Here is a 21,351-nt window from a genome sequence, read left to right on the forward strand (position 1 = left end):
GACCTAAGAGTCATTCGATCATTTAAAAAGCATTTATTCAAGTGATAAACTAGTGTTCTGTCTACACGCGGCATAGCAAGAAACCGACTGTATTTTAGTCACTTTGTTACTGTGAAAAAATCACATATTTTGTTCCCTGTCCTTTCTCGAATTTATGAAAACTACCAAGCAAAATTTGACAGGGATGAAGCTTTTTGCACCAAAGAACTATTTGCTGGTGTATCTTGGCATGGTGTGCTGTGTGTCTTTAAGTAATGCGAGGAAACTGGACAAGTGAAGAAGAATCTGAAAGTCATGCCAGAAATGGTCTCAGTGGAAGGGTGGCTATTAAAAGCAGGAAACAAGGACGGAAAGTCTGCAGCACGCCAAATTACACCAGAACTGGATTTAAAATCAGGCCTCGTAGTGTGATGAATCCAAATTTAAATAATCTTCGGTATGTATGTAGGAGGTCAAGAAACAAGTACAACAGTGAGCGTCTGCGGCCATCTGTGAAACACGGTGGTGGCTCTGTCATGGTTTTGGCTTTCAGCTAGGGATGCTGGGCATCTTTGAATGTCCTTCATGGAAAACTTTTCCTGAAGTCTACTGAAAGGAATAACAAGAAAACTTGTCTAAGAGTTCAGACTGTGTTGAAGAATAAAGGCGGTCATAACAAAACGTGTTGAATTGCACAAACTCAGTTTTTGCTTTGCTTTTTGGTTTTTTGAATAAACTGCTGCACCTACTCCCAATTTTCCAAGTAAATTATAAAGTCACTCAAGACTTTTGCACAGTACTGCATATGCCACGAATTTGCAAATGTTGCCACAAATATAAATTAATACAGTTTTACAAACAATAAGAACTTTAGCCAAATATCAACAAGGCAGCTTCCTTTAAGACCTCTTTGAAATCAAATCTGGATTTTGTGTGAGTTGCCAGGTAAAAAAAAAAAAAAAAAATCACCTGCAATAAAAAAAAACAAAAAACAAAACAAAACCAAAAAACTCCTTTACCCATGCCTTTATTTATTTATTTTTTAGCTCGAATATTTGTAGTTAAAATATTTCGACCCTTTCAAAAACAAATAAATAAATACATGAAAAGAAAGAAAAGAGGAAGTATTATAAGGATATGAATCCTAAATAATCATGAATCAGAAATAACTAAACGTGCTTTAGAACTGCAGAACTACTAATACAATTACATGTAGGGAATTCTTCGTATCATTATTATAGATTTATGTATAAGCCTACCTCAAAGCGAGCACTAGGCAGCAGCAGCAGCAGTCATATGATGTTTCTGTGTGACAGTGAACGCCTCTCTGAGCGGGGCTGATCATGTCTCGGCGGGTGGAGGCTGGACAGTCCGATCGGACAGAGGAGGAGGAGGAGGACAAGTCAGCGCTCACACAATACGGTAAGTTTGAGATTAAGAACAAAACCTGCTCTAAATAACGCGAACGACCTCAATCCTTCAAAGATACCCCATCTGCGGTGATCAGCAGCGCGTTTAAAGATGTTACTCCAACTTTTTACTACACCTTTTCATTAAGTCGCGGTCTTTTTACAACAGAAGCAGGTAGAGTTCTTGTATCCTTTTTAAAGTAGCGAAGTAAAGTTTATCCGGATAAAGTGTGTGAGTGGCAGATACTGTAGTATCCAAGGACAAATGAGTTCATGTTAAGTACCTAGAATGACAAAGTAAGAACGACCCAATGAAACGTTAGAAGCTCTTATTACGCATGAACATGGCAGGTTGTAGAAAACCCACCAATGGGACAATTTGCTGTCTTTTTTTTTTTTAACCAAGTCATTTAACTTTTACTTAACATCAGCTGAGCAGTCGATTTAAGGGGAATTGAAGGGGGCTGGTCAATTTAAACTAACAGGACAAAGCAGCGGAGTGCTGTTTTTTCTACAACCTGGCAACCAAAAGTAGTTTATGACTGATAGGTGATTGGTGAAAGTTACTGTTTAGTTAGTCTAAGTTCAAACATCGCAATGAACTGAGGCTGGACTGGCTGAAAAATGAACATTTTTAATGTGTTTCTCTCTTTTTTCTGATTTTGTGGTGCTTATAAATCCCTTAAAACTATTATTATTATCATGATTATTTTCCATAACATTGATAGTTAACTAAATCAGCACATTTTGGAATAGTTAAAGGAAAAGATATACGCACAATAAAGCCATGTAGAGTGAAATAAAAATATATATATTATTGCCTACAATATATTGGGGTCACAAATGACCTCACCGGGTCACTTCTGTAAAAGTGTTGGTCATTCGAGGGTTATTTGGAGTGGCAGCATGCTAAGGATGGGGCTCGTAGGAAGACACCATACTGTCTTCTATTGTGTTTGTGTGTTACAGCCTCACAGTAGTGTGTTTGTTGACAAACATTTTCCTCAAGTGTCATACGACGGAGCGGATGACGACACCTCTCCACCTCAGCCAGTTGTAGTCGTCATGCAGTTGGCTCAGCTCGGGCTGTACAATAGTACGCTGTCATTAGCACACAGAAAGAGCTGTTTTCATTGCACAGCAATATCAGGCACTCACCAGCATCCATTTATTGTGTCTTTATGTGCAGCTGTGGGAGGAGCTCCTTCGATGTCTGTCCTTACGTTCCCTCTTAAGCTCCAACCCTGCTCCAGTGTTTTGTAAACAGATGATAAGGCCTGACCAACCTGAAGCATCGGTTTTCAATTCACTCTCCCATGCAGTCTCCCTCTTGGTGTCATTTTTAACATACCTGTCTGTGCGTGTTACCACCAGTTTATCTCCAGAGGGGTTGGGATGGAGTCTCACAGGCCGAGCGGTTCTCCAGACATCAGGACACAGAGGGGCTACATGCTGGAGCACAGTCACAGGGGCAGCCAGGACAACTCGTTTGGAGTGAGGATTCAGGTTCAAGGGATTAAAGGTCAACCCTATGTGGTTCTGAACAGTTCAAGCCAGGACAGCAACAGGGACGTTTCTGTCATCACTCACCAGGCAGGGTACAACCCGGGTATGGCGCGAAGGTCCATGGATGACAGACAGCTATCACCTGAACCACAGAAGATGGTTAACTCCCCCGTGTTTAATTATCAGAAACGCCCAGAGATCATGAGATCCTACAGCCCTGAAAATAATAAACTGAGCCCGGGGTTTCCTTCACAAACAGCCTCAAACAAACCGACTACCAACGTGACCAAACCCAGGATCCCTCTGCCTGCTGAGGGCCCAGGAGAAGACCCTGCTGAGTTGACCCAGAACAAGGCGCCTCCATCTGGTGGACAAATTTCTCCAAGGTCCCCAAACTTAGTGGAGACCGACTCCATCATTTCTGTAGGGAAACTAATAAGCCAGTTTAACAGCAACCAACGGAGGGGAAGAGGCCCGAGGAACAGGCTGAACCTCGAGGAGTGTCGTCGGTCACGCAGCGTGGACAGCAGTCGAACCTCTGAATCCTCCTCGCCCTCCCCTTCAGCTAGCAGGAACTCGTCTCTGAAGGGCGGGATGTACCCTCCTGGATCGGCCAGGGCTCGACTCCTCAGTGGAGAAGTCAACTTAAAGCCACCAAGCAACAAAGATACGACCGCCAAAGGGCTTCACAGAGCAGAGAAAGCATCAAGCGGTGACCGGGCTGATGAATCTGATGAAAGAGATGCACAGGTACAGGCTTTTGTTTTAGGGCAAAGTTGTCATTTGAAAGATCAGATTTATTTGCCGTATGTTCCCTAATCAGGTCACTCCCGATCTTCTGAAAGGACAGCAAGAGCTCTCAGTAGATCCAGCCGAAGACACGACGAAACAAATGCTGTTCACTTACCTGAAGGCTGGGTAAGTCCCCCCAAGCTTTCGGCACTTTACTTTAAAGGGGCAAACAGACATTTTAGGAACTATAGAGCATATATTTGATTTCTTGCAAATGGGTTGAATTACGGTGTTTGCCTATACCTTAAATAAGAGACTCCAACAGGAAAGGCAGCTTGATTTGTATTGTTAGCGTTTAAGCACACACTGTAAACTTGGAGGAGCAGCGAGCAAGGCTTTGTGCAAACAGTTACAAAGAACAGTGACCGGCACCTCTAAAGTTCAGCGTTTTCAATTTTGTTTGTTTAAAGTGCACAAAAGCAAAAGTTTAGAAATGTCAGATGACAGTGTTCTGGATTACTTTATAGGCTGTCACATTATTAGCTCTCTGAAGTCTAGCAAACAGGATATGACCTGTTGTGAGATTTAGACCCTTTTTAAAATAAATTATTAGCAATAACAAAGGAATTTTACTGAAATAAAAGTATAATATAGTTTCCCCTTTTTTCTTTTTCCTTAAAAAACAATTTAATTGACTTGGTCTCATTCTATATTCCCCCCCCTGCTCATCCACACCTCACCTGCAATGCCCCACATACTTCCTTACCAGTATATCCGTATATCAGACTCAAAATAGAGGAGTTGTGCACTAATGTGAACACGTGCGGTGGAGATGTTTGTGCTTTACAGACGATCTGGCAACATGGTTAACATTGCACAAACAGTACATACAATACTTATAAATCATAAACTCTGAAGGATGTAGACTTTATCTATACATTTTCCATGAGAAACAGCTTGTTTGAGCTTGAGATCAGATAAGCAAGTGGTCCGGGTGATGGGGGCAGTTGTCTAGGCTCCATCTAAAATATGTAATATCTTCCATAACGGCTCTGCTGTTACTCTAAACTATCTTAATAAACAAGTTTTGTTTCCTGTTTTCAACCTAATTTCCAATAAAAAACCAATCGAACAAAAACAAGTTATATTTGTTGTGTATAACATTGTCTCATTTTTCATAATAGTATATTCAGTACTCCCTGTTGGTCTAGTGGTGAGTGTGTGGTTGAGATCAGGCAGTGCAGTCTGATACGGGGAGCTGCTCCAGATGTGTGTTCTCAAGTCAGGAATGTAGAGCACGACCATGTTTTTACTGATAAAATATCTGCTGCACTTGGAAAGTTTGAAACATCTACCAGTGCCTGTTTGGTGCAATTTATTTACAAAAAAATGCTGAATTATGTGTTGTACCCCTAAGAGAGGTCAAGTGAACAATGTTTTATTTCTGCATACCAAAGCTACTTGACATCACGCTCAGAGGAGGTCCTGCCCTGCCGCAACCAGATCAAGTTTCATCTTTTCATCGGTGTTGTTACTGTGTTTGCTAAATATTTTTTCTTGCTGCCCAGAACGACTGATGACGACTCCACCACCCATAGAAAGGTCCACCTGCTCTTTCGGAGGATCAACAAGCTCAAATGGAGAACTGCTGCCAATGTGGAGCAGGAGGAGAAAGTCAGTGTTGGCATGAGATGTTCGTCAGGGCAGCTCACTCTCCAATGTGATTTATTGTGTTTGTCTGAAACTGCTTATATTATTGCAATGTTTTGCTTTTAGGACTACGAAGAGGCGATAAAGCTCCTGCGGGAGAAACAGGCAGAGCTGGAGAAAGAAGTGTCGGAACTGAGGCAAAGACTAGACGCTGAGATGAAGGTGTAGTGTAGCCCCATCCTGCTGCGTCACCTCCAAACAGCTCACTTCCTCTTCCTGTGACTGACAATGTCCCTGTCTGTTGTTGTTCTTTTCCTGCAGAATGAAATGACTTTAGCCAAAGCCTGTGAGAAGGCGAGGACAGAAAAGAAGAAACTTCAGGAAGAGCTGATAAAAAGCCAAGCTGAGCTCAGCCAACTCAGGGACAAGCTGGGAGAAGTTGAGGCAGAACTTCAGTTTACCAAAGAGGAGTAAGGCTGTGACCTTCAGGTCATTCACCAAAGCTTTAAAGTAAAGCTCTGCCTAGTGATTCAGTTTAATTTGGTTTTAATTATTTAGTGCCAAATCACAACAAATGCCTTAGTGCACTTTATATTGTAAGGTGAAGACACAATAATCAGTCAGCCCCCTAACAGCAAGCACTTGGCAACAGTGGGAAGGAAGAACACCCCTTTAAAAGGAAGAAACCTCCTGCAGAACCAGGCTCAGGGCGGGGCAGCCATCTGACACTAAAGTCAAACTAGACTCGCCAAGCCTGAATGTGTCATGTTTCTGCAGTTTAGGTGAAGCACTCCATATACAAACCGACTGTTGGGATTTAAATGGTCAGGTCCAAGTCCAAGTGCTACTGGTCATGAAAGAGCCCAGCACGTGCATTTTAAAATAAAAATGATACTGCACAGCCTGCTGATCTGGAGGATTTGTTGCTTTTTGACGGAACTAGTACTGCTGCCATATTACAAAGTGCTTTTGATCTTCTAAACTAAGCAAAAAGACAAATTAGTATTTTTCCCACTGGAAAAAAACTCAACAACATTATTTTAATGAAATCCTGAGATACAGAACTTTAACTCAATGCTGTTTTTCAGGGTCTTCGTGTAAGCCTCTGCTCATGCTCTCTGGTCACTTGAGTGCACTCTGATGTATGATTGGATGAAGGGCATTGAACTGAAAGCAGTTAGTTGAATACACTTTTGGTTTAGTGGTAGTTTGTTTCAAAAGTGAAGATTCCTGTTTTTCAGTCTATTCCAGTTAAGCAGCTTTTTGCAGCATTTAAGGAGAATAAGCGAGCTCCTGTCTTTGATATGAAATATGAATCTGTTCTCGTATGTTGCCAGGGTGGCTCAAATGAAGGCTGAGAAAGAGAGAGCTAAAGCAGAGATGCAGGACCTTCAGCAGCAGCTCTCAGAGATGCACGACGAGCTGGACCGAGCAAAGAAAGCAGAGGTGATAAATGAAGAGAAAGAAGTCCTTCTGCAGGTAAATGAAAGCCCGCGAGCCAAAATATAGCAGATGTAAAGCAGCTTTTTCCCTTAAATATATATTTGTGATGGTGAATTTGACAGGATTTATCCCAGCTGCATGCAGAATTTCAGGAGATGCTACAGGTGAAGGAAGAGCAGGAGGACTTGCTGCATCGCAGAGAGAGGGAGCTCAGTGCCCTGAAGGGAGCACTTAAAGAGGAGGTGGAGACTCAGGATATATACACCTCTGCTCTGAAGGAGGAGCACGAACAGGAGCTTCAGAAGCTGCTCGGGCACTTGGAGCTGGTTAAAGAGGTACCAGGAAACATACCTCCATTTGCTCTGATCTATCACACCCCTGTGTCACGTCATATTTCGATGTTGATCTCACACTTTGCTTTCGCCCTGTCTCTCAGAGCAATGCTCTGCTCTGCCAGAAGAAGCTCGAGGCGGAGGAGGAGAGCGGTGCAGCTAAGGTGCAACTGAAGGAGCTGAGCCAGGAGAGAGATCAGCTGAGAGGGAAGGTGCAAGAGCTTAACAACAAGTTGGAGCAGCTGAATCAGGTGATCCAGGAGTACAAAACCACAGAAAGACAGTTGGAGCAGAGATCAAAGCAGCTTGAGGTGAGGAAAGGGGTGCAAATGTAGGGAGATAAATGTCAAATTTTCAGTTTGTTCAGTTTTCTTTTGCTTCATGCCATTTCAGAGGGAAAAGCAACAGGTTGAGGAAATGCTGGACGATGTGAGGAGGAATGAAGAAGAGATGTGTCAGTCTAACAAGTCGCTGCTCACTCGCTTGGAAGACGTGCAGGTATCAAGGAAATAAGGTTGAGCGGGAGAAAAATGGAGCACACTTCATCATGTCTACTATATCATATTATTTCATGAGCATCATAGCTATGCTCTTGAAATGAATTCTTTACTCTGGGTTTTCTTCTGACAGGGTAAACTAGCCAAATTGAACCATGAGCACAGAGACCTGAAAGAGAAGCTCAGGGAGGAGAAGAAGCAAGTGGAGGAGCTGTGGAAGACAAAAACTGAGCTGGAAGATGAGAGAAGGCTGCAGGACAGGGCCATGGAGCAACTGCAGAGGAAGGTGAGAGGGGGACATAAACTATTCTTTTAAGGCCTTCCAAAAAAATTCTATGTGTTCTTGGAGCCAAATGAGGCCTGAAAGTCTGCTATCTTAACCCTGAAGCCATGAGATCACCAGAAACAGCTGTTAAGTCTCGTGCTTGCATAACTTCTTTCATCTCCTATGTCTCGCTTATCTGAGCTCTTTGTTTATCTGCACGGGTAGATGAATGGCATCATAGAGGAGTGTGAGGCGTCCACAGATGTGCTTCAGAACCAGGTCGATGAGGCCAAAGAAAAGAGTCAGAGGGACTTGGCCGAGCTGCGGAGACAGCTGCAGGAAAAGGGAGCAGAGCTGGAGAAATCCAGACAGGCAGCCAAAAAACTGCAGGAAGAGGTGTGGTGCTCACCGTCTCCCTGATTCATCAGCATGAATTAGTCTTAGTCACCAAAAGAAAAATAAGAGTATGAGAACATGCACGTTTTGTATGATTTTGAATAAAAGTGGTCAGACTCTACGGATTATGTGTTGTCTGTAGAAGTGTCTGCTTTACTGCTCAGCACCGGACATTGCATGTTGCTTTGTGTTTAACCTTTGAGCTGTTTTCTTGTTCAGCTGTTTCCTCTGGAGGAGGATCTGCGGAGGTGTCGCAGGGAGCAGCAGGAGGCCCAGCTGAGGGGCCGGCAGCTGGAGCAGAAGGTGGAGGAGCTGGAGGAGAGGAATGTTGCCGCGATGGACGAGCGAGAGCGCCAGGTCAAACTCATGGAGGTAAAAACATCTCTGAACCTCCAGCTTGTCAAACTCAAAATGCAGCGGTGGTTACCACTGTTACCTCACAGCAAGAAGGTTGTGGGTTCAATTGCTCCATCAGGCTTTTCGGTGTGGAGTTTGCATGTTTTCTGGTTTTCCAAAGGCATGCATTTTTAGGGGCCTGGTTAACTGGTGAATTTGAATAGTTTCCTGTCTCTCTGTGTTAGTCCTGTGACAGACTGTTAACGTGTCCAGGGTGTACCCCGCCTCTCACCCCATGGTGGCTGAGATAGGCTCCAGCACCTCCTGTGTCATTTTATTGGATAAGCAAAAACATATGGATGGATTGATGGTTACCTTCTGAAACAATATAATTACATTCGGATGGTAACAGAAACAAAATAACCTGTTCCTACCCCATTTTTTATTTTATTTTACTCCGTCCACACGTACACGGGTATTTTTGAAAACGGAAATTTTCCGTTTTCGTTTTAAAAAATAATCCCGTCCACACGTAAAGGCAGAAATGAAGGAAAACGCTGCTAGGAACATGCCAAAGCAGCAGGTGGCGCTATATTCCTAACCGTGTAGAAATGTTGGCCAATCAGAAGTCTAGAAGCCTCGGTGGGAAAAAGTAAACAAAGCTGGGGCATAGAAGCAGAACCGAGTCGTATGTGTGGAGGGACAGTAACTGTGTGTGTATATGTAAGCATTTAAACACTGCAGAGACTACAATTAACAGTATTGTAGAAATTCATTTCACCGAAACAATAACGTGGCGCACACTGTGACGTCAGAAAAGGCGCACATCTTTGACGCTGCGTTTGTCCACACGTAAATGCAAAAACGGAGTTTTAGAAAATATCCACCCTGGCCGGAGTTTTTTTAAAATCTCCGTTTTCAGTGACAAAAAACGCCGTTTACGTGTGGACGAAAGGTGCAAACGCATAGAAAAATCTGCGTTTTCAAAAATACCCGGGTACGTGTGGACATAGCCCAAGTGAACACAAGACTGTTGGTAACACTTTGGCTACTTCCACACTAATGCGCTTTCATTTGAAAACGCATCGTTTTCTCTCCGTTTTGGCCTCCCGTCTACAAGGCGTTTTCCCCGAAGGAAAACGCAGCGTTTTGAAAATGAATAAATTTGAAGACGGTGCTTTCGCGTCGCAGTGTGGACAGCGAAAAATGAGACCTTGGAAAACAATGACGCATTTTAGTCATGTGACGCAGTCATGTGACCAATTAAACAAAGATAGCGGAGGGCAGCAGTTGTTTTGTTTGCTCTCAATTTCGACAGCCCTATTAAAGATTAATATCAGTTTGTACATGCTTCAGATAGCTTTTCTTCAAATTTGTTAATTCTCACTCGCTTTTGCAACTTTGTACTTTTGTGTTACTCGCAGCAACAAGTCCACCTCATCGGTAATCCATTTAAAAACTTGACCTTTCAAAGAGCCGGAAAGTAAATATGCGGCAGACAGAAATCAGGCAGGCCGAATCGTCTTGCGTTTCACGCATGCGCAGTACTGGAACGTAAGTGTTTTCGGCCGTTTCAATGTGGACGCACAACTCTATCCGGGCTAGTGTGGACGTAGCCTTTATTTCACCTTAGTTAATATACTTATTTGTTAAAAATATTTTACATTAAACATTGTAACAAATTGAGCTTAATTGTATCTCCAAACTAGCCAAGGAGTGGAAGTCCTTTTAGTCAGCTGTTATCATCCGTAATAGAATTTCATATAGTCACAGTATTTAAGTTGTTTTAGTCTGGATACTGTTCTGCTGCCCGTGCAAGCCACTTTGCAACCCACCTATTGCCCACCCCCTCCTTTTCCTGTTATTTCTAACTCATTCAGTGGCCTGCCTGCTGTTATTTATGTCTGCAGTGTTCTTTACTGTTCTTGCTGTTGCTCTTTCCACACCAGAGTTTCCAGATATGAGGGGAAAGGTGCTGAGGTTCCCAGGGCAGAATTAGAGAAAAAAATGACTGCAGATGGAAAAACAATCCTGTAATCACTTAAGTGTCTGTCTTACAGTGTCTGCTCATTTACCTACATCCCTATGGGTGCAGAAAGGGAAAGGTTAAAATGAAGCATTGTTAAACTGTCTTTTCCAGGTGCTTGCCTCTTGTTTATACAGACCTGGAGCGAGACTTTTTACTAAAATTTGTGTGGCTGCATTAATAAAACCAAGTAATACAAAAGTATCTCAGAGTTCACTGTAGATCTAATCCTCCAGTTTAAGCTTAAAGATGAAAATCTACCCACATGGTTAGATGGCAACAGTAATATTCCCAGCTATAACACGTGTAAGAGCGCGCAGTCACACACGTAATGTTTACCTGTTCCTCTGCGTGTATTTGCACTGTCACCTGTACCTGCTCTGGGTGAGGAGAAGTTCACTGGAAACAGCGTCTCGCAGCTCAGCCCTGTTTGTCTTGCCGATGCAAAAACATTACACAGTGATACCAGCGTGCGCACTGTTGACACTTTGTATCAACCGAGGAAGAGCGTATTTACTGTTGAAAGTTATCAGACCTGTCCGACCGTTCTCAGAAACCTTCTTCTACCTACCCCCACCCCCCACACACACACATCCACTGCTAACGCAAGCAGAGTTTAACATAATAGCAAAGCGGGTTTTTTTGTGCATTTTTCCTGAAGGCTTCCTTGTATAATGTTACCCAATACCCTCGTCTAATCTGAGTCAGCTTTCTAACCACATTCTCCAGAGATAAATATCTCATGTCCCCTGTGCTTCCAGCGTGCAATTTAAATGAAGTCGATGATGGTTTGAAGCATCTTTTCATTCATTTCCTCTCCTCTCAGGAGCGCATCAGCCACCTGGAAGAAGACCTTTGTGATGAGCGCGGCAGTGCTGACCGCTTGATGGAGCGATTAGACAAAACCAAGGAGCAGGCAGGTTTACTCCCTTGTTGTCTTTGCTGTTTTTTTGTGTGTGTGTTTTTTTTTCCAGATGAAGCTCACATTTTGCATTTTTCTAATGCTCATGAATTTCCCTCCACAAAAACAACAACCTACCAGTGATAGATTTATTGCCTGTCTCAATTTTGGGCCCTCAGCTCTGTTTTGATCATAAACAGATGTTGAGCTGAGAGCTCAGATTTCTCTGCAAACACCCAAAGCTGCTGATGTTTCTGAGCTGCGCGTAAAACAAGTTTGTTTTGTTGTTTCGTCTGGTCATTAATCATGCTTCTTCACCGCTTCCTCATCTTCAGTGTGCTTTTAATGCTGGCCTACGTTTAGGGGAGCAAAGTAGTACACAGTAGGTGACACAAAATGCTCTTTTGGTTAAACTACTAAGCCCCCCACCCCCACTCCCTGCTCCCCCAAAAAACAGCTAACTATTGTGAGCAAGTATTCACACTCCCTCCTCTGGGCCTCTGGATGTTATTAGTGAGGAGAGCCTTTAGATCTGATGTGTCCGCTCAGACCGGACTGAATTTCCCCTGTTTTTATGGAAACCTTTTATTTAAACTGAAAGTTTGTAATAACACATGGTCTTGTTTGCAGTCAGTATTGAAGAGAATGCATGTGAACGGAAAGCAAGTTGTGAGGTTTAGTGTTAAAGGAGAACCCTTGTGCACATTTCTAGTGCCTTATATTCCTTTTAAATCAATGTTTCTTGCATTATTCAAAGGTTACCCTGCAATTTATACTTTGTCCTCCTCTCTTTAAGCGAACTTTCCTCTGATTGGCTGCCCATCACAAACAAAACGTTTGAACGGTAGGAGGTAGATGCGTCTGTCCTCACAGCCTCCGGGCAACTCTGTGCATCTGAGATGCCTTTGTGTCTCTAAGCAAGAATATCAATTTCTTTGACGTCACATTGAACCAACAGGGAAAAAAACACCTCAAACTGAGTGTTTAGAGAAAATAAGTAAAAGTCTACTTTCAGGGGGAAAACATATGAAGTACAAGCTCAGCAAATAATAAATTAGTAGTTCAGTGTCCATATGTCCCAGCTGTATTTCTTATGTGCGATGTTATGCAGTACATGTATAATGGATAATAAAAACTATGTTTCTCTCTGCATTAACAGATGGATCAGATGCGGAATGAACTGATGCAGGAGAGATCTGCCAGGCAGGATCTGGAGTGCGATAAGATAAGCCTGGAGAGGCAGGTAATTATCCCTAACCCCCCAACACCAGACAGCTAAACAGAGTGAAATCGTTTCTGGAGAAAAAAAAATCTTAAGGTGGAGTCAATGTGATGCAAGAGACTGCTGCTGAAAAATGAGGGTTAAGATCCAAGTTAGATACTCAGCTCTTTTAAGCTTTTGCTTTTAAATAATAACCAAAATCAAGTGAAATACTCATGTAAATGCATGTGGAATAAAATCAGCATGGCGTTCAAATTGTAAGATTCATGTTCAATATCAGCATTGATGTTAATGGTGTTAATGGAAACCTGCTCAAAGGTGCCCTGCAGAGTTTTTTTTTAAAATTTCTTGTAAAGATACAAAAAGGTTCAGCTTACTCTCAGCATTGCTCACCAAACTGTATTGCTTACATGCTTGAGGGTTAACAACTGTGCAAAGTTTTGCAAAGCTTGTTTTTTCCTACTTTGTTTAATATACCATTGCCTCCCCCCTTTGGATCCGTGGAATAACAACCTCAAGCTCTTACATTCTTGTGCAAGAAGCAAACAAAACTGCGACCACCCTGAGAAACTACTGCTTCATGTTGCTATTACAGATTTTTTTTTTTTTTTTAAAAAGCTAAAATTCTTCATCGTATTCTCTCTGGCAGAATAAGGACCTTAAAAGCAGAGTGGCTCATCTGGAAGGTTCACAGAAGAGCAACCAGGACTCACTCGTCTCCAAGCTCAACATCCGCATCCAGGAGCTGGAGGAGAGGTTGCAAGGAGAAGAGAAGTGAGCAAACACACAGCAAAAAGTGACCTTACTTTAACAACTTCTCATCAGTTTTAGACATTAATATGGCTTAAGGCTGTATGGATCAGTGCAACTACAGAAACTCAGATTCTTGGTCCTGGCTCTCAGTGAGTGGTGGACCCATTTATCACTTGGTTGTAAGAAAAATCATCTCTGGTCTGCACACTAGGAGTGTGTTAAGTTACACAAAGCTGGAGGAAAAAACAGGCACATGATCCCTTGTTGCTTTTGCTCTCAGGGACAACAACAACTTACAACAAGTGAACCGCAGGCTGGAGCGCAAGCTGAAGGAGATGAAAATGCAGGGAGACGAGGAGCGCCTCAACCTGCAGAGCCAGACGGACCAGGTCGACACATCTTTAACCACGAATAAAACCTTGTTACGATGTTCTCTTCAGCAGGCGACTCGACTCGTGATTCTTTATCTCGTTTTTCCCCGAACTCTGCAGCTGACTCAGAGGCTAAAGACGGCGAAGAGGCAGATGGACGAGGCGGAGGAGGAGATCGAGCGTCTGGAACACGCTAAAAAGAAGTTGCAGAGAGAGCTGGATGAGCAGATGGAGGCCAACGAGCAGCTTCACAGCCAGCTGAGTGCAGTGCGGAATGAGATGAGGTGATCGATCGCTCTCTGCCTTTAACATGCCGCTGCACTAAATCACGTCATCACCATCATTTAATGTTTTTGCTTCAACAGGCGGAAGAAGAAGGCCACTCCCCTCACTAAGGTCGCAGAGGACGATGTGAACGACTTAGACGACCTGGGATCTGACTGACCCGCGCTTAAAAAGAATTCAATCTGGAATTTAATGTCACTGTGAACATTTCACAATTGAGTAAAATGTCATTAACAACTCAGGTGTGACTTCCACCTTGAGCTGCATGGCACCTTGCCAATGCTGACCTCTTGTGGTGATATTTATAACTGCATTATCAGACCAACTTGATTATTCTTAATCTCTAATTTATTCTGTTGGTGTATTAATGAATATGACGTGGCGTGAACGTTCTTAAGATAATAACTAAATGCACTAAAATGCTTTTTTCAACATTCACCAGTGTATATACGCCTCCAGACACTGAAATAAATACAGCTGTGTGACATTTCTGTCAGTCTGAGACTTTGACTTTGAACAAAAAAATGAGAGAAAGCTTAGTTTAAATGTAAAAACAACACAAAACTCATCTGCTGGTAACCCTCAGCTATGAAACTCTGTCAGAATGGTAGTTGTACGAATGGATCAATGGCCTGCTCTTAATGGCTGAGGCTGTGCAGAGGTGGAGATGTGACTCTAATGAGCTCCAGGGATTCAAAGCGCCTGACAGTTTTGACATCTGTTGGCACGGCGATACATGGAAGTACAAAACAAGAGAAGCATGAGGCAACACTGTGCTCTAAAACATGGAATATTTAAGGAATTTCTGGCAGAATTCCTGGGAACGTTTGTCTTGGTTGTAAGTATTCTTTTCTTTTAGAATGAAACTATTTTTTTTCTCAGAAATCAAACATTGCATCTGCTCGCTTTAGAAGTTCCTGTAATTCCTTCAGCTGATTTGATTGCTTTATTTCAGTTTGATTAATGATATGTTCCTCTCTGTTTGTCAGCTGTTTGGCTGCGGCTCCGTCGCTCAGACCGTCCTCAGTCGAAACACCCTGGGCGAACCCCTCACCGTCCACATCGGCTTCTCTGTAGGCCTGATGATGGCAGCGTATGTGGCCGGTGGAGTTTCAGGTAAATGCCGCTTTTAATGTTGCTCTTATTTAGTTAATTCTTTATTTCTGCTGACATAAAGTTGGCCTCAGATGGGCTGCAAGACCCCGATTAGCTCTGCTTAATTTATGCATGGCCAGCAGAGCTGACACACTTGTGAAGAAAATCAAAAGTAAAAAGTTTTAACATTGTAGTTGTTAAAAGTTTGTTTAGCGTTCTATCTTAACCTCTTAATTTATAGTCAATACAAACCGTCTCTGCCAGAACATATAAAACAATCTGACACGACTCTCTTGTACGTGCTGCTGTAATAAAAACATTGATACTCATGAGGCATGCAGCTTGTAGTATTAAATCTTTATGGCTTCCTGTCCGGCCATGTGCCACCTCCCCCAGCTCCGGCATCAACAGGAAGGTGCCAGCTCTCTGTCCAGATCCACCAAATGTGTACTGACCATTGATTTATTAACACAGCCTCTCTGGGGTCGTACATAACCCTGGGCACTAAATGTCCTGCAAACTGCATTGATCATAGGCTACGTTCATCTGTCTATAGCAGAGACCAGACTCAGTCCCAGTGAGAATGCTTACTTCATGTGAGCAGGGGTTTGAATTGAATTAAATCAAACCCCCACCCATAGTATTTCATGAAGAGATATAACAGGCAGGTTTCTCATATATATATATATATATAAAAACTACCTGGCCTTATTAAAAATAACAACAGAATCTTTTTTGTTTTTTTGAGGTAGTGACCTTTATTCTGCCTCTAAAAAAACAAACCGTGAACCGCCCTGGGGGGCTGCTCCCCTGCTGTTGCCTCTTGTAAATGTGACAGCCTCACTAATGATGGAGAGGATATCATGCCAGCCACCCACACATACACACACACACACACACACTGCACCCCTCTTTTACTCTGTGCTTTGTCCTCTCTCCCAGGGGGCCATGTGAACCCCGCTGTGTCTTTGGCCATGGTAATTTTGGGCAAACTGAAGATCTGGAAGTTTCCTTTCTACGTCATCGCTCAGTTTCTTGGTGCTTTTGCAGGAGCTGCTGCAGTCTTTGGATTATACTATGGTGAAGCCTCCTTTGTATATGTATATAAAGCCATAACAAGTGTTATGTAAAGAAGTGATTAAGTGCACAACACTCAGCTGCCGCTGTGAGAATATTTTAACCCTGGGTTTGACTGCACAAGATAGAAATGGATCCCTGTGACTTGTTGCAGTTATGTCAGATGTCTCTTTGTGCTCCTCACAGATGCCTTCATGGACTTCACCAGTGGGATTCTGTCAGTGACGGGTATCAATGCAACGGGCCACATTTTTGCCTCATACCCCGGCAGACACCTGTCAGTCCTCGGCGGCTTCATTGATCAGGCAAGCTCTAGTCGCGGTGAACCACTGACCTCCGCTCTCTTTCTGCCTCTAAATACTGTAAAGTCTGGCCAATGTGGCTAATGCAGAATCGATCGGCCTATTTAGTCTGAGAACACCCCCTTTTCGGCTCACTTTTGGGCCTAATGTCCATTTCCTGGTACTCTGCAGAAGGTCACATTTACTTAACGCCATTTCCAGTCTGTTTATTTGTTGCAGCAATACAAAATTAACACGTCTGCTTGTGTTTCCAAAGATGGTGGAAACCACAGCAGGTAAAGCGCTGCGATAAGTCTGCTTAGTGCGATTGTGTTTATGCAAATGTTATTTTCATTCTCATGCTCAGAGGTCAAGTACGATTTGAGTCAGAGTGAATCATCTGCACAGGGATCAGAGTTAAGACGTTGCAAATGTGATTTAAATGCACCCAGATCACTATACACATTAACTGGACATGTTTTATTAATTTGTATTCAGATGTTTTCAGTTAGAAAATTATAGTTATAATAGAAGTTTGAAGAAATTCACATGATGGCATATTATATGACTGTGAAGTAAACAAATAGCTTAGTTACTTCAAATTGCACAAAAATCCCTCAAATAAATGACATGAAATGAGTTAATGAATATATTAATATGTGCACTGGTCCGCGTTATAGAACATTAAACAAAGAAACAATATATAAACAATATATATCTAATATATCAAATAAAAACTACAGCTGAGTTGTGCTCAGCGTTTAGACTGTATCCATGGCTTATGTCTTTATTATGATGTGCGTTGTGAATTTAATAGTCTGATGGCAGATGGGTAAAAGCTGTCACTGGGAAACTGCTGCTCCATGTAGTATATTATTGTAATTGGGATGTTACCAGCGTTTATCAAAGCTGCACAGCCAAACTCATCCATTAATCAGAGGTTTGCTGTTCCTCTCTCGAAGGTGGTGGGAACAGGTATGCTGGTTTTGTGCATTCTTGCTATCATCGACGGCGGAAACATCGGAGCTCCTAAAGGCGTCGAGCCGCTGGCCATCGGCCTGATCATCATGGCCATCGGCGTGTCCATGGGGCTGAACTGTGGCTACCCCCTGAACCCAGCCAGAGACCTGGGACCCAGACTGTTCACAGCTGTGGCAGGATGGGGGATGGAGGTCTTCAGGTAGGTGGAGTCGAATCACATATAGATGATTATATGATGATGATGGGTGGGCAGTTTGGCCATTAGGTGAAAAAGTCTAAAAGTGGTATTATTATTAAAATGCGTGGAATATGTAACTTCTGAAGGATAGATCATTAATGTATACAAAGAAACTATGCATCACATACTAAATGTGGACTTATGTAGTAACTTTATTTGATGATCTCTTACTTACAAAATAATTTTGCAGTTATAAACATGTGGACACATTCTGTGAAATGAAAATGTAAATACAGACATATCTCCCTGCCTCTCTTCAAATCTTTCATTGAGCTATTTATCGAAGTGAGCCCGTGCTGGTGACACGTGTTACATAGTGTCACATGCGCTTGACAGATGCAGTCGATGCTTGTGCATGATCCGATGGAGGCACCGGCGATCAACAGCTGCCTCTTTTTTCTCCCACTGGTGTTTTTGACTCTTCCTTCCTGTTTCCCTTTTCTCTGCACGCAGCACCGCAGACAACTGGTGGTGGATCCCAGTGGCGGGACCGATGGTGGGGGGAGTGGTCGCGGCCGTCATATACTACCTGTTCATTGAGCTGCACCACCCCCACGTCGAGCACGAGAAGCCCCAGGAGGAAGAGGAGGAGGACGAGGAAGACGAAGAGGATGATGACAGCAGTCTGAAGGACAAATATGAGATGATCACGATGAGTTAAGAAGACTTTCACCTTCAGGACTGAGCGCTTTTACTGTCAGTTAGATGAACACCAGCGCAGCTTCCATCTGTAAGGACAGGATCCATGTGTCAGTGTCATCTCATTGGTAGCTGTATAGGCTGTAGTTATACTTCAAGCTTTTTTCAGCCCGATACACCACCAAAGACTTCCATGGGTCTAAATAAAAATAAAATATATTTGGAAATGTTCTGAAAACACAGAATAACTTTTGCTCGATTGCCTGTTGTTGCATTTTTCATAAACTCATGGAAATCTCAGTCCTGTGTATTTGAGATCATTACATAAATATTAGCAGCATACGTGTTGTAAATACCATTTTGTATATACAAAAAAATTCTCCTTTTTTGCATATACTAAAAATAGAATATTAGTTCTGCATGCTTGCAAGTTCCCTGTTACATTTCTTTGTGTTTTTCTCAGTGGTTGTCGTGATATTTGCGTATTAACTTCAAACTTTTTGTGCTTGTTTTGACTTTTTGCAAAACTCTCTTACTCACTTTTGTTTGTCGACATTAAAGTTTCTACAAGTTGCAACTTCTCCTAAGATTTTTCTCTTCACCGCTCTGCTGCATTTGTAATAGAAAACTGCACATCAACCTAAAATGAGATGCTCAGTTGATGTAAACATTCTCATACGAGCAGTTTGTAAATTGCTCCACAGACGAAGTATGTCTTGTAGAATGTCATCGCTCCAGCTAATGTCCCCAATGCAGATGAAGGAGCTGAGACTCAGTGGGTTGTCTGATTTTACTTCCACCAGGAACCTCAGGTGGCAACTTCAACGCTGCAGAATTGTTAGAAAAGTCAAATATGATGGGATGATAAGACTTAAAAGTGAGAAGCTTCATCATTGTTTCATCTGGGGGATTCTCACCTTTGAGTTAAAATAAGAATACCAAAAGAATTATTTTAATAATATGGATTGAATTCTAGTTCTGATAATGTTCAAGAAAACCCATGTTAAATAAGAGCTGTGAAGTGGAGAAAAACTTGTTCCAAGTTCTCTAACTTGACGAGTGCTCCTGTATAACATGTGGAAAAGAAGCTATAAAATTTGAGAATAATTTAACATCCAAACAGGATAAATTTAATTCAAAGTCTCCGTTAGCTCAGTTAGCCATGCTTTTTTTTAAGGTTTTCCAAAATAAAAAAGAAAAGTAGTAAGCTAGTAGTAAGCAGCTGTAGCACAAACATGTTGTTGGGCTACCTGCTTCATTCCTTCAGCATTCCAAGAATAGTTAGAAGTGAGTCAGATTTAATGTTAAGTTCCATTATATTGAAAAAATATTTTGGATATTTCCAACAGAAATCGGTGTAAATTTAGGCCCTTATATCTCAGAGTCTCGGTACGTGCCTCTTAAATCTAGCAGAGTAAAAGCACACAGGCATATGAAACAAGTACAAGTAACTCAAAACTCTGTGAGTAAATGGATCATTATTTACAGTCCATATGGCTTCATACAGCAGTTCAACAGTAACACTAGCAGAGAGACAGCAACAATCAGGGGACAAACAAATACTAATACTAAATTAGCTGATATATAATCTTATTCTAAGCTGGGGAGCAGCTACAGAGGACAGAGTGGGCAGTTTGTAGATGGACATGAAGATACATGTGCAGGTACATGTGATTCTTGCTTCTTGTCTTTCATCCCTTTTTCAGGCTTTGAATAATGTGGGGTGACGGTAAAAGAACTGGGTCTGGGGATTTTCCATGTACACAAGTAACCAAGACTAATGACTAAACCCCTCAGACTGACTGAGTGTAGGAGCACTGAAAATCCTCTGGCTGCTGGACAACGAAACAAGCATTCATTCTGCGCAGGTTCTTTGTTTGTGCTGCTGCCTTCATGGTGAGCAGAGCCTTGCTGCCGCTCAGTCCACAAGTGCCCGTTTTACAGTCGTGCTTTTGTCACTGCAAGGAGAAACAAAAGGCACACTGCTTGCTGATCGGCTGTGACATCAGCTCCTTGCAGAGAGCTGGAACTGTAAATGAAGAATATTGATAATATCCTCTGTGTTACGCTGTTTCAGATGTAGAGGGACATAGATGTGGGAGCTGTGGGGGAATTGTATGAGAATGGATCACAAAATCAGTACATATTCAATCACTGGTGTAAACGTACTGGAATATAAATGAGACACAAAATACTAAACCTCATCCCTTGTTCCTGGATTTAATAAAATCGTGTTTACAACCAGCAACTGTAGCCGAAGAAATGCGCAGAGAATCGATAGCGGGCCACATTCCCCTGCATGTGCAAATGCATGCTCCCTGGATTTGACTTACTTTTTTTTATGGGTGTTACATCATTGAATGCACTCATAGAGCAAAGTGATCAATAAGTATAGGCAATAAATAATATAGTGCGTAACACACATGTGGAAGACACGAGCAGGCGTGTGGCGGAGACAGAATAAAAGCTTTTGATCAGCTGCTTTTTCCTTCCAACAAATGTATTCAAATAAATAAAAAAATTTATATCTGAGAGCAGGCAGCAATGAGTGTTGGATTGTGTGTCCTCCTGAAACAAAACATATATAAAGCTGTGCGCGTATCTCTGTGTTGCTGATGCTGGTGACTCACAGGCTGCTAGGAAACCTGCAGCACCATCATGGTCTCTGAAGCAGCTGCGCCCTCTGCTGTGAGCCTCACGCTACTGCATTTATCACAGTAAACAATGTTCACTCCAATGGTACTGTAATTTTTACAACAGGTTCTCATCCCAACCACATCAGGGGCGCCACCAAGGGGTGGGCAGTTGCCCCCCCCTCCCCCAACTGCATTAATTCTGCGCATCCAGTGCAGGTTCTTTGTTTGTGCTGCAGCCTTTATGGTGAGCAGAGCCTTGCTACTGCTTAGTCCACAAGTGCTAAGTTTAACTAAGTTTAAC

At 42.5% G+C, this 21,351-nt stretch overlaps 2 protein-coding genes across 2 annotated transcripts; both read left to right on the forward strand.

Annotated features, from left to right (window-relative positions):
• Positions 1–1,308: 1,308 nt before the first annotated feature.
• Positions 1,309–14,604, forward strand: LOC113026614 (cingulin-like protein 1). Its single transcript, XM_026175589.1, has 19 exons — positions 1,309–1,401; positions 2,763–3,644; positions 3,718–3,812; positions 5,195–5,300; positions 5,403–5,498; positions 5,598–5,746; positions 6,614–6,755; positions 6,842–7,054; positions 7,156–7,362; positions 7,445–7,549; positions 7,682–7,834; positions 8,039–8,209; positions 8,429–8,581; positions 11,398–11,487; positions 12,632–12,715; positions 13,344–13,468; positions 13,728–13,836; positions 13,939–14,102; positions 14,184–14,604. The coding sequence occupies exons 2-19, from the start codon at positions 2,784–2,786 to the stop codon at positions 14,260–14,262; spliced, it is 3,102 nt and encodes a 1,033-aa protein (XP_026031374.1). The 5' UTR covers positions 1,309–1,401; positions 2,763–2,783; the 3' UTR covers positions 14,263–14,604.
• A 158-nt stretch (positions 14,605–14,762) lies between these two features.
• On the forward strand, positions 14,763–18,988 carry aqp9a (aquaporin 9a). Its single transcript, XM_026175693.1, has 6 exons — positions 14,763–14,941; positions 15,093–15,219; positions 16,141–16,278; positions 16,462–16,580; positions 17,519–17,736; positions 18,229–18,988. The coding sequence occupies exons 1-6, from the start codon at positions 14,840–14,842 to the stop codon at positions 18,434–18,436; spliced, it is 912 nt and encodes a 303-aa protein (XP_026031478.1). The 5' UTR covers positions 14,763–14,839; the 3' UTR covers positions 18,437–18,988.
• Positions 18,989–21,351: the final 2,363 nt, after the last annotated feature.

This window comes from Astatotilapia calliptera, chromosome 7 (genome assembly GCF_900246225.1).
Source record: "Astatotilapia calliptera chromosome 7, fAstCal1.2, whole genome shotgun sequence".
Taxonomy (NCBI): domain Eukaryota; kingdom Metazoa; phylum Chordata; class Actinopteri; order Cichliformes; family Cichlidae; genus Astatotilapia; species Astatotilapia calliptera.

What these genes read in the sequence shown, in the direction of transcription:
- LOC113026614 (XM_026175589.1), top strand. Translation starts at nt 2,784, where the DNA reads ATGGAGTCTCACAGGCCGAGCGGTTCTCCAGACATCAGGACACAGAGG. An exon ending in AGATAAGCCTGGAGAGGCAG is followed by an intron (nt 12,716 to 13,343) that starts GTAATTATCCCT and finishes TCTCTCTGGCAG; the next exon opens with AATAAGGACCTTAAAAGCAG. An exon ending in AGGTTGCAAGGAGAAGAGAA is followed by an intron (nt 13,469 to 13,727) that starts GTGAGCAAACAC and finishes TTTTGCTCTCAG; the next exon opens with GGACAACAACAACTTACAAC.
- aqp9a (XM_026175693.1), top strand. Translation starts at nt 14,840, where the DNA reads ATGGAAGTACAAAACAAGAGAAGCATGAGGCAACACTGTGCTCTAAAA. An exon ending in AGTCTTTGGATTATACTATG is followed by an intron (nt 16,279 to 16,461) that starts GTGAAGCCTCCT and finishes TGCTCCTCACAG; the next exon opens with ATGCCTTCATGGACTTCACC. An exon ending in TCGGCGGCTTCATTGATCAG is followed by an intron (nt 16,581 to 17,518) that starts GCAAGCTCTAGT and finishes CCTCTCTCGAAG; the next exon opens with GTGGTGGGAACAGGTATGCT.